Consider the following 12479-nt stretch of genomic DNA (forward strand, 5'->3'; position numbering starts at 1 on the left):
GTTTTTCCTTAAATGTTGCCAGCAAGAAAAGCTTATCAAAGGTGTGCGAAATTTTTTTTTTAAAACTTACGGGTCTATTCACTAAGCTGCTGTAGGCAGCCGAGTGAATGACCGACCTGAAGTGAAGTGAGCACTGTTCGGCTATTCACTTCAGGCTGGCACGGCTTCGTATGGCTTCAGCATGTTCGGCCGACCCAAAGTGCAGAAGGAGTTCGACTCAGCCCATCCAACATCTGGATCGGCTGAGCCGAACCTCCGGCAGGCTACTCACTGCTGTTCGGCCTATTCTTATAGATGCCGAACAGCAGTCTTTTTCAAGCCGGACAGTGAGAAAAAGAAGACCTGGCTCTTCGAAACGCGTAGCCGCAACAACGTTCACCTGCCCACACTTGCCTTCTACCCGAGACTCAGCGCTCGTCGCCTCGGCCGCCCCTGCTCGCACCCTCGAGCGCTGAAGTCACATCACTCCCACTGACTCTCCTGGCTCTGCCGCCTGCAGCGTCCATCTCCTGGCAACCGCCTATCACAGCCTTCTCCGCTCTCTGTGCTCGCCCGCCTCCAGCCGTTCTCTCTCCCCCTGACACACCGCTCGTTGTCTCGGGCTAACTTGCTCGTGCCCTCGAGCGCTGGAGTCTCAAACACTCCCATCAGCGATCCTTTGCTGGACACCTCGGGCTCCGTCCCAGTCTCTTCCCCCCCCCACACACACCCGATCCGCCCAGTGCATATGCCCACACTGACCTGACACTTCCAGTCGCCAGACCCATCATTCTCAAGCAGCAACACAGTGCACACCAGCTGCACCTTACCCCCCTCAGTCCCAACATCATCCAATAGCCCATGTCCACCCATGCCTGTCACCCCCCTCCCATGCACTAATCGGACCCAGGCTCCCACCACCATCCAGCACCCCCAAATCCTCAATTCCCCCTGACCTTCCCACAAGCACAACTGATTGGTCATAATCCCCACCAGTGGAGGTTCCCCATCTATTCACCCCTCGTCGATGATATCGCATCAGCTATTACTTTTTGGTAAGTTTTTCAAACTTTGCATAAATCCAATTCCTTATGGTAGTAGCGCTTCTATCCCCATTTTTGTTCTCCTTGACAACAGTGAATCATACCTGTGGAATGTGTGTTGAAACCCATGTTGCAAGGTGACAAAGCAGGAGGACAATTATGAGACAGGTGCAGGGCATTGTCACCTTATAACAGGGAGTGCCTGAATGAGGCCCTTTATGTCAGATTTGTATTTATTTATTTATTATTTATATGAAAGCTGCTGATTTCAAGCAATTAAACATAATTTTAAAAAGCTTATATGAGATTTTAGTGATTGGGGTTAATACACTTTAACTTAGCTTTTTGCAGCAGCACATACTTTAACTTACCTTCTTTACAGATGTTGGAAGGGAAAGTCCTATGTAAGCTGTGATATCTGTGTCCACAGCACCAATAGGGTTCCACCGCAGGAATGAGAATTAGATCCTCAATTGTGGTATACCTGACATTGTGTGCAAAATGTCTTACAGGACTCTTTGTTGGGGGATCGATCAGACTCCCTGACAATGAATGAAACTTCATAGATTCACAAATCACAAGGCCACAGCATAAGTTAATTTTAAGATTATGGAACTGATAGGGAAATTCAAATCACAGAAAGAGAAGCTGTAATGGAAATGCAAATTCATATAAAAATTAAAAACTCTAGAAAATCGTACGTGCCACTATGAGTTTAATTGAATCTCTGAGTTCTGACAGTAATGTCTGTTAGTAATTCCTCATGCTTGTGATCAAAGGTATACAGTTTTTTTTTTAAAAGGACTCTCATCCTCACTGAGGTGACAAACTTGCTTGGACATCTTATCTCTTAGTCATTTAGCCCAATGACATGCTTAGGCTCTGGCTACTCTTAATATATCCTAACTATTTAAAATAACCATTGTAAAAAAAATATAAAGAGCATGGATGTTAGAATATCCCTCTGGGGCTGATTGTCAAAATACCTGAACAGTTCTGCCATCTAATTAGATGCAGGCGCTTTTTAGCCAACAATTTTCTGCCCTGCTCCTTCAAATTGTCAATCAAAGTATATTGGGCAAAAGCTAGAAAATACTGCCACCCACTAAGCAAATTATGGCCTTTTCTTTAAGAACCCGCCACAATTTGCTCAGTGCATAGCCAGCTTAACCCCTTACAGCAGCCTTTACCATTAAAAGACAATTGTAGTTTTTAAATAGTTATATATCATTACTCCTCCTTGTAACTCTATATAAATATGTCATTTTCAGAACCATTTCTATAAATGTATAACGCCTGAAGAAGGGATCTTAGTTATCTTGAAAGCTTGCATTTTTTATAACTTAAGTTAGCCAATGAAGGTTATCACTCCAAACTTTCTGCAATCATTGATGGCTAATGTGGTAAATACTTGACTACTGTGATGATGACAAATGGAATGTGAAAGTGTGTGGTCAGCTTTAGGCCTGAGTAATGTTGGCAGTATTGTTAGATTTAGGAATCTCTAAAGTTTGTAGGATAATTCCAATTGTGTTTACTAATTAGGAAAATATCTGTTTTATTTATGTTGCTTTTCACTATATTTTCATCATGTTTATCAAGCAGCAACACAGTGCACACCAGCTGCACCTTACCCCCCTCAGTCCCAACATCATCCAATAGCCCATGTCCACCCATGCCTGTCACCCCCCTCCCATGCACTAATCGGACCCAGGCTCCCACCACCATCCAGCACCCCCAAATCCTCAATTCCCCCTGACCTTCCCACAAGCACAACTGATTGGTCATAATCCCCACCAGTGGAGGTTCCCCATCTATTCACCCCTCGTCGATGATATCGCATCAGCTATTACTTTTTGGTAAGTTTTTCAAACTTTGCATAAATCCAATTCCTTATGGTAGTAGCGCTTCTATCCCCATTTTTGTTCTCCTTGACAACAGTGAATCATACCTGTGGAATGTGTGTTGAAACCCATGTTGCAAGGTGACAAAGCAGGAGGACAATTATGAGACAGGTGCAGGGCATTGTCACCTTATAACAGGGAGTGCCTGAATGAGGCCCTTTATGTCAGATTTGTATTTATTTATTTATTATTTATATGAAAGCTGCTGATTTCAAGCAATTAAACATAATTTTAAAAAGCTTATATGAGATTTTAGTGATTGGGGTTAATATACTTTAACTTAGCTTTTTGCAGCAGCACATACTTTAACTTACCTTCTTTACAGATGTTGGAAGGGAAAGTCCTATGTAAGCTGTGATATCTGTGTCCACAGCACCAATAGGGTTCCACCGCAGGAATGAGAATTAGATCCTCAATTGTGGTATACCTGACATTGTGTGCAAAATGTCTTACAGGACTCTTTGTTGGGGGATCGATCAGACTCCCTGACAATGAATGAAACTTCATAGATTCACAAATCACAAGGCCACAGCATAAGTTAATTTTAAGATTATGGAACTGATAGGGAAATTCAAATCACAGAAAGAGAAGCTGTAATGGAAATGCAAATTCATATAAAAATTAAAAACTCTAGAAAATCGTACGTGCCACTATGAGTTTAATTGAATCTCTGAGTTCTGACAGTAATGTCTGTTAGTAATTCCTCATGCTTGTGATCAAAGGTATACAGTTTTTTTTTTAAAAGGACTCTCATCCTCACTGAGGTGACAAACTTGCTTGGACATCTTATCTCTTAGTCATTTAGCCCAATGACATGCTTAGGCTCTGGCTACTCTTAATATATCCTAACTATTTAAAATAACCATTGTAAAAAAAATATAAAGAGCATGGATGTTAGAATATCCCTCTGGGGCTGATTGTCAAAATACCTGAACAGTTCTGCCATCTAATTAGATGCAGGCGCTTTTTAGCCAACAATTTTCTGCCCTGCTCCTTCAAATTGTCAATCAAAGTATATTGGGCAAAAGCTAGAAAATACTGCCACCCACTAAGCAAATTATGGCCTTTTCTTTAAGAACCCGCCACAATTTGCTCAGTGCATAGCCAGCTTAACCCCTTACAGCAGCCTTTACCATTAAAAGACAATTGTAGTTTTTAAATAGTTATATATCATTACTCCTCCTTGTAACTCTATATAAATATGTCATTTTCAGAACCATTTCTATAAATGTATAACGCCTGAAGAAGGGATCTTAGTTATCTTGAAAGCTTGCATTTTTTATAACTTAAGTTAGCCAATGAAGGTTATCACTCCAAACTTTCTGCAATCATTGATGGCTAATGTGGTAAATACTTGACTACTGTGATGATGACAAATGGAATGTGAAAGTGTGTGGTCAGCTTTAGGCCTGAGTAATGTTGGCAGTATTGTTAGATTTAGGAATCTCTAAAGTTTGTAGGATAATTCCAATTGTGTTTACTAATTAGGAAAATATCTGTTTTATTTATGTTGCTTTTCACTATATTTTCATCATGTTTCAGTCAATAACTATGGGTTTTTCTTTTCTACAGATGAAATGAATGATCAGCAGAACACGCTGTCCTACATCCTCATCAATCCTTCCCCAGACACTAGACTGGAACTGAATGATGTTGTGTAAGTCAAGAGAGGAGAGCAGGCAGTTCTCTTCCACTCTGTCTGTTTTCCATCCTTCATGCAACAGTTCACTCTATGCCACCTGGCTTCCATCACTGTTTCATTCAATTATTTTTAACCTCTAATGTGACACATTGAAACAGATTTGTAATTTCTCACATGCACGGATTGTTAAGGGTCAGCAAAAGAAAGAGTGGCACAATGAATTTGAACTTATTTTGTCAGCACAGTAGCAGCATTGTTTATTTGCAGACATTTGTTCAATTACTGTAGAATAACACAGTTATTGCCGTTACTGCGGTTACAAATGCAATTCCATCTTAAGGCAAAGTGCAAAAGGATCATTGAATGGATGACTGAAGGGGTGAACTATACTATTGACATAGACTAGACACAATGTAATTATGTGAGCTTCAGTTATTTGAGATAGCAAAATTATCAGAAATGATAATGTTTGCAATTCTTACATCCCTCAGTAATAGAAATGTGACATCTGAAGTGACTTTCTATTATTTACCATTACAAAGCACATCTCCGACAAAAGTTCCTTAGGCCTTTATTTTAGGACAACTAGGTATCACTAATATAACAAAAAAAACAATACTTTCACTATGCAACTGATTATTTATAGGGTACACTGTCATGGCTTGGTCTATTTTGTTTCTTTTTAGTTTATACCTTTTACAAACCAATGTTTTATTTTATGGGACATGATAATGAAGCAGGGAATTTGATATTTACCAAACATTTACTACAGGTGCATCCTCCTAGTGCATGTGTTTTAAATTGGTTATTGATCCACCTGCAGTAAATGTTTGGTGACAATCACATTCACTGATTTTTTAATAGTACCTTATATGTTTTATTGTAAGTATACATTCTTATTTTACAAATTTAACTTTGAACGTATGACAAATTATGAGTTAAGTAGATATGTAGCATAGAAATGTAGCTTCATTTTTTGTACAATCTCGCTTCCTGAAGTTTAGGATTTAGCAATCCAATATGGGATGACATTGCTCTTACGTCAATCACATGTTTGAATTTCACTTTGAGCTATTACTCTCTGTAAACAAATATTTATATTTTTCGACACATGGTAAAGAGCAATAGAAAAACATGGAAGAAAGAGCTCTACCTGTTGCCCGGATAAGAGGCTATTTACCTTATGACCATAATAAATAAAGGAATAACATTAGAACAAAACCACCTTATATGACCTTAGGTGGTACTTTGATCTAATTTAAACATGCACAGTGCCATGAGTGGCCCTACAACTAAAATACAACAAATGTGCAGACTAGTCATACAGTGTGTCAATAAATATAACCAATGGTTTTCCCAGCTCTTCCAGGCCAAGGCAGCTTATCGAATTCCAAATACATTTTGTCATCAAGCTTCATCCTGTAATCTGTCCTTCACTCCACCTTAGCATCACTGTAAACAATGTTTCCCAGACCTCCCAATCCCTTCCACTCCAGTGTTTTTGTTTATTTTTTCACTGCTGAAATGCATGCATGATAGGAGATAATAATTATGAGTAAAGGAGCAGAAAGATATTTTGTCAGGAACCGTGGCTGCATTATAATGGTGCATCACTATAGAGTTCACATAACAATATTCCAAATTCTGCACAACACAGACATTTTCCTGTTTTATAATTCAGGTATTTCATTTTACGCATTCTGAAAAATGTTGTTTTCTCTCAAGAAATTTTGCATACATATGAGGCAGAGAGCAAATAGCATTTTATATTTACCTTCAAAATGTATGACTTGTCTATTGCATTTTTTTACCTTGTGGTTCACATCATGAAACTGTGCATGGTTACATTTAGAATTTTGGTCCGCTTTCAGCCTTTCAGTTTGTTTGCTGAAAGGTTTATTATCTTTGTTTTACCCTCATATTTCATATTATGCATGGCAAGGTACAAGGGTCACTTTCTTTTTCCTTTCCCCATCAGCATGCACTCACCTTCCCTAGCTTCTATGCTGCTCTGTTCAGCTACTGGGAGCACATTGAAATAAACATAACTTCTGGATTTGGGTTAGTATGCGCCTCACTTTCCCTCTTACATAGAGGAAGGAATCTATAGCCGTGTGTGGGGCTTGCACAGGGCCTTCTTTATCCAGTCCTAGTGGACACATGGAGTGGCATTGGAGAGAGGAAAGGTGGCTATGTCTTGCTCAAGATGGAGGGACCCTCTTACCTTGCTTGCATGGGCAAAGAAGGATCACATTAAGTAAATGTAAACAATGCCTAAACTTACATTTAACTGCTATATTTGTCTCTGTTTAAAGTCCAAATACTGTATTATAACAATAGCCCAAAGCTTCTTCCAATCAATAGTAGTTATTGTATTTTCTATCTAACCACACACCTAATGGAAATGTAATTCATTCTGTTGATGGAAGCAGCTACATGGTTCAGGTCATACACATAGGTAAAAACAAAACATTTTCTTCTTACTGGGAAAGGTTTAGGAGCTATTTATGTCTCTGAAAAAAAAAGATGCAGTTACAGAAGATGATGGAGAACTATAATACATATCTGACAAATTTAAAAGAATGAAACAAACCTGTTTTGCTTCAAAGAAGCAACTGAGCTCAAAGAAATTGAAAAGTTATAACTTTTCTGTTTGTCATTGGCTGTTTAACAAAATAGATATTTTTTGGTTTGAATAACCTTTGATATCTCTCCCTCATTATTATTTACAAGTAGTATTGCTTCTGTTATCCTTATTGTTCATATTTGCATTTTAACCCCTTCCCATGTGGAATCTGTATATGTACATTCTGTGGCATGATGCTCCATGCCAAGTATATGTTTATAAATGTCAACCCCATAATAGCCTGCAGTCGACACTTGATATGTTAGCTCTCTACACCAGTTGTCAGAGACAGTCAGGGTCCCTGTTGATGATTTATAAAGAATTACAGTGGTTCCCGACAATGTGATCATTGTGACAGCTATGACAGTGATTACATGCAGGCTAGAGACTCAATTGATGGAAAAAAAAATATTCAGCCTGCAAATACAAACTGCCAACTTCAAGCTACAGTGTTCATTTTATACCTATTTAATAGTTTAGCTGTCAGATACAGTTGCATTGATGATGATGATGATGATGATACATACTGTATGTATAAACATTTTCTAAGTGTTTAGGTCATTTTAGACATCAATTACCTCAGGTCCAGAAAGGGTAAACTAAAAAAAGAATTAAACCCTCCTATCCACAGAGGACAGTGCCATCTTAGCCTCTTTTTAGACAGAATGTAAATAAAAACACTGCAGAACATAACTATATTATTTATTAGGAAAAAAGATAAAATGATGGGTTTTACTCCTAAGTCCTAAATAAGTTTTGTATAATATGTCTTTATTGTTTCTATATATAACAATGGAGACATATAAACATCCTGTTAAAAGACTCTCCCAGGGATAAATCCAATCAAAAACAGAAGAGAAAGATATTCATAACTTCTTCCTAAAACAGCCACCATACATTTCCCTTCCCATTAGTATTAAAACCATTCTTCCCCCCCAGGGGTCTCAACTAAAAAAAAAACAAGGGAAGCAACAACCCAAAATCCCTGCCTCCCTAAACCTAAAAAAAACAAATAAGACAAATTGGAAAAAAAAAAAAAGGAAAATAAAGAAATGTCACAGTCTCATCTCCTCCTTCCCTCACTCCTCTACATTCCTCCAAAGGCCATACAAACGAGCCTCACATTTCTGTTTAGCACATGCATATCAGACTCTATCCATGGTTTCCATGTCACCATAAATTGTGGGTACCTGTCCTGGGATCGCGCTACCAACTCTTCAACCCTTCTTAAAAAATCAATTTCTTTGACCCAATCTTTAATTTGAGGTGTATCTTGAGACCTCCAATATCTAGCTATTACAGTTCTTGCAGCAAATAAAAAAGATCTAAATAAGCCTTTCTAAATCCTAAAGTTCTAGGTCCTTTCCTAAGTCCTAAATAAGCTTAGTAAGTTCACTATTTCAGATAGCAAGACACAATTAAACTCCCTTACCACAATAGGTGCAAATGTTGGCAAAGCCTGCCTTGTTCTGGTATCCTGGCAGTCACAAGATATTAGCAGTCCATTAAAACCACTTTAACACTTTCATGTTTCTTTTATAACAACAACTAGAATACCATTTAAAATGTGGTATATGCCAGAGATTTTACATGTGAACACTCAAACATTTGTTAGTTAACCAACTTCTTGATGAGATCATACTACCGCTCTGAATCTTTGTTGAAAGACCTATACATTATCTTGTTAGAATTATTAATCATAGGTACTTATGAATGAATAACATAATAGCATCTTTACTCTGAATTCCAGTTTTTTTGTTTTCCTTACCTATGGAGAACCAAATCAATGTTTAAAGAATTGTAATAACGTATGAAATGTTTACAAAGATGATGGGGGTGTTTGATGTTTCTCATTAATATTCCTGCACCATTACTTACAATACCTTTGATGCACAGGTGACATCTCTCTAGTAATGGCAAGCGCTGATTCTGAGAACTTGTTCCAGCTTAGGGTTTAAAAGCTTTGCAAATGGATTTTAATCTGCTTGTTATTTTCCAATGTAAATGGGTGGCAGGGTCATCATTTAGTGCTAATTCAGTCTATGCTGACAGTTATTTCCTGAATGCTGAAGAGTTTCTCTGGACTGAGTTAGCAAAGCAAGTATTTAAACACTTTGGCAAAGTGCAGCTCGGTAGTGACTGTTAAAAAAGCACTTATTCAGCATGACTGAACATTTCAAGCCAGACTGAATTAAAAGCCATTAAAATATGAACTAGAAATAGAGGTCTGCTCCCAACTATGTTGCATCTCAATACTTTAATGGCTGTTTCACAAATTGCAATATGTTTAAATCCTTCAAGATTAACAGTACACTGGTTACAGGAAAATGATACATGTGGTTATGACCTCAATTTCATTAGTTATCAGTATATGAATGCCCTTTCCTGGACTCTTGTTTATTTGTGACATTTGTGCTCTACACCACAGGGACTTTTTTATTGCACCCTATTAATCCCTTATTGAGTAACTATTTTCAGTTCTATATATAACAATGACATTGATCAAGGAAATTAGATTTTTCTTATAAAATAAAAATTTAATTGTGGCTTCACAACTGTGATGTTCAAGATTTCATGTTGTAGCATAGCAGGATAGCAGGGATACATGGTTTGCTTTAATAATTTCTGTTCATTGGTCACATAAAGCAGAACTCAACAAAGCAGAAAAAAAAACATTGAAAGTTCAAAAAATACAGTTTTTGCTACAATACTAATCTTCAGTTTGGAGCTGCCTTCCAAAGTCCTTTCTGCCACTCATTGAAGCCAATCTTCCAGATTAAATGAGGGCTAGTGTAATTCAACCCACTTCCTCTGAATCCAGGCTGTCTTGGAAAAGCCATTTAGGGGTATGTCACTGTGGCAGCCTGGGCTAACTTTACTACTGCACTAAGTTGCATACTTTAACATAACAATGTATTTTAATGCCAATGCATAGACATTAACAAAAAGGGAAGGGAAGCAAGCCGATGTACGGCTGATTTCAGCCGATGTACGGCTGATTTCAGCCGTACCAGCCTGAAGTGAATAGCCGAACAGTGTTCGGCTCACTTCACTTCAGATCAGTCATTCACTCGGCTGCCCTCGGCAGCTTCGTGAATAGACCCCTTAGTTTATGTATTTATTTCATTTAGTTTACTTACAAACAATATTTTTTTCTTAATAATTTTAGTGAAATTCGTATAGTGAATGACCTCCATTCTTCAGGGTAGATGGTGATATTGTAGTCATCTCTTCTTATTTTTGACTTGTCAGACAAAACCCTAAATCAAAGTTTTGCTCTTTTAATTTTTCTAAATCTTTTTATGTCACAGATTTTATTAGTAAAAGTCCAATGGGTTTTACTGACATGCTGCTTTGCTTGTCACATTTGCATTCCATTCCAGTTAGCTAGTAACTTGTTTTACATTTTTTTTTCATTTTAAGTAAATAATGACATTCATCTTCTGAGAGCAGAAGGGACAAAAGCAGCTTTATTTACATTTATTTGTTTATTGTGAATGACACACTAGTACTCCACTGTAGGCATTGAACATCCGTGTACAATTTGCTAGGTTGGTTCAGGAATTGTGTTCGCTATGCACGCACATGCTAATGGGAGCCCATGATGTAAGCATAACCTTGTGATTCATCCTTGCTCTTGTTTATTTACTGTAGGGAAAGCACCTGCCCATTGTCTTTAGTTAAATATCTCAAAATTCTCTCTTTTAATGATTTTAAAGCCCATTCTTGATATACTCTTTGGGGTTTTTTGTTTTCTTTAATACTAACCTTTTTTCAGATATGTTCATGTTTGTCAATTGACGTGCATGGTCCATTTTTCTTCCAGCACTGGGTGGTCCTCAGTAATGCCACTCTCTGCAACATTACAGTATGAGTGCAGGGCCTCCTGTTGTGACACCCCTCAGGGAGTGGCTTTATGACACCCTGCACTCAGTATGTCCTCAGAGTTTAATCATGTCATTCAACCTGACTCAGGACAATCGGTGGCAGAAAGGGATCACTGTGAGCAACAGTATGAGAGCAGGAGAGCATTGCAGCTTGGGGTGCCTTTTTTTCCTGCCTTTTCAGAATAAAGTTGGCTCAGAGTTGGGCTTTAATGTCTTTAATTGTTATCATAGGGAAAGAAAGAACTTACAGGGTAAAGTGTTTTCTGTACTAGTAGATCACAAGTTATTAGGGTTTTTATTTTATTTGAAATGAATAATTATGTTAGGAATGGATGAAAACGTTTTAATATTAGAAGTCCAGAAACCAATGATATGCATAAATGACGTATCAGTATTTACAGCTGTCCATTAATTAATAAAACACCATGTTTTTGTTCTGATAAGAGGTTTCCTCAAGGTCTGTTTTTTGTTGCATATGTTGATAGATTAAAACCTTACAAATATATTCCTTTTGTTTTGTATTTTTAGCTACCTGATCAGACCAGATCCACTGTCTTATGTTCCAGGCAATGCATCAAGCCGGAAAAGCAGCTTTTGCAATACAACCGGGCAAGATTTAAAGGATGAAACGCAGCTCTGATATTTCAGAGGCTTCAGTGAATTAAAGAATTGATTTGTAGCTGTAACATCATCCAGCCATAACAAACCTAAATCTATGGCAAGAAGCTTCAAGCCAACACCTGCTTTCTATAGCATAGTCTGTACCAGGAAATATTGTTACCCATGTCTTTAAGCTGTTGAATCAGTGTTATTTCCCTACCATGTCCTTTTCTAGATAGGATTAACAGACCAGGAAAGGTCGGACACTACAGGTAGGGTGGTCAATGAAAAAAAGCTATTTTATATATGCAATCTCATTAGTGTCTAGTTGCTTCTTAATGTGAATTTGTTCTGTATTCATTCATGAAAGTTTAAGGTCATATATTGGCAGATATTGGTTGTGAAACAAGTTTATCTATTGTGGTGCCAAACATTTTTACCATACTATTGATTAAGCCTCAGACAAGCAAGATGTATATCTCTGCTTTATGACATTTAGAACATAACCATTTTGAAGGAAAGCACTGCTGAATAATATTTTATATTCTAGCTTTTAGCATTAACTCACCATTGTTCTTGGTTTTAAGGGATAGTCACATGCTACTAGATTTATTTATTTTTTATAAATCAATACTACACACCATGTTTTTGTTGCAGGATATAATTCTTGATCTTTACATGTAACATTATACTGGTTATTTGTGCTTCATTAAAAGTATCTCAAACTGTTTGCATAGTGCTTGATATAAATGATCTAGAAATGTGTACAATCAGTGTACAACATAGGTACTTGAAGTG

At 37.6% G+C, this 12479-nt stretch overlaps 1 protein-coding gene across 1 annotated transcript in view; it reads left to right on the forward strand.

The window, feature by feature from the left end:
- Positions 1–11949, forward strand: part of LOC108790014 (potassium channel subfamily T member 2-like) — a 424109-nt gene extending 412160 nt beyond the window's left edge. Inside the window, exons 30-31 of the mRNA XM_018560180.1 lie at positions 4499–4583; positions 11610–11949. Coding sequence (XP_018415682.1) covers positions 4499–4583; positions 11610–11721 — 197 coding nt within the window. The 3' untranslated portion in view covers positions 11722–11949. The remainder of the gene's footprint in view (positions 1–4498; positions 4584–11609) is intronic.
- Positions 11950–12479: the final 530 nt, after the last annotated feature.

Source organism: Nanorana parkeri, unplaced genomic scaffold (genome assembly GCF_000935625.1).
Source record: "Nanorana parkeri isolate BGI_ZX_2015 unplaced genomic scaffold, ASM93562v1 scaffold438, whole genome shotgun sequence".
Classification (NCBI taxonomy): domain Eukaryota; kingdom Metazoa; phylum Chordata; class Amphibia; order Anura; family Dicroglossidae; genus Nanorana; species Nanorana parkeri.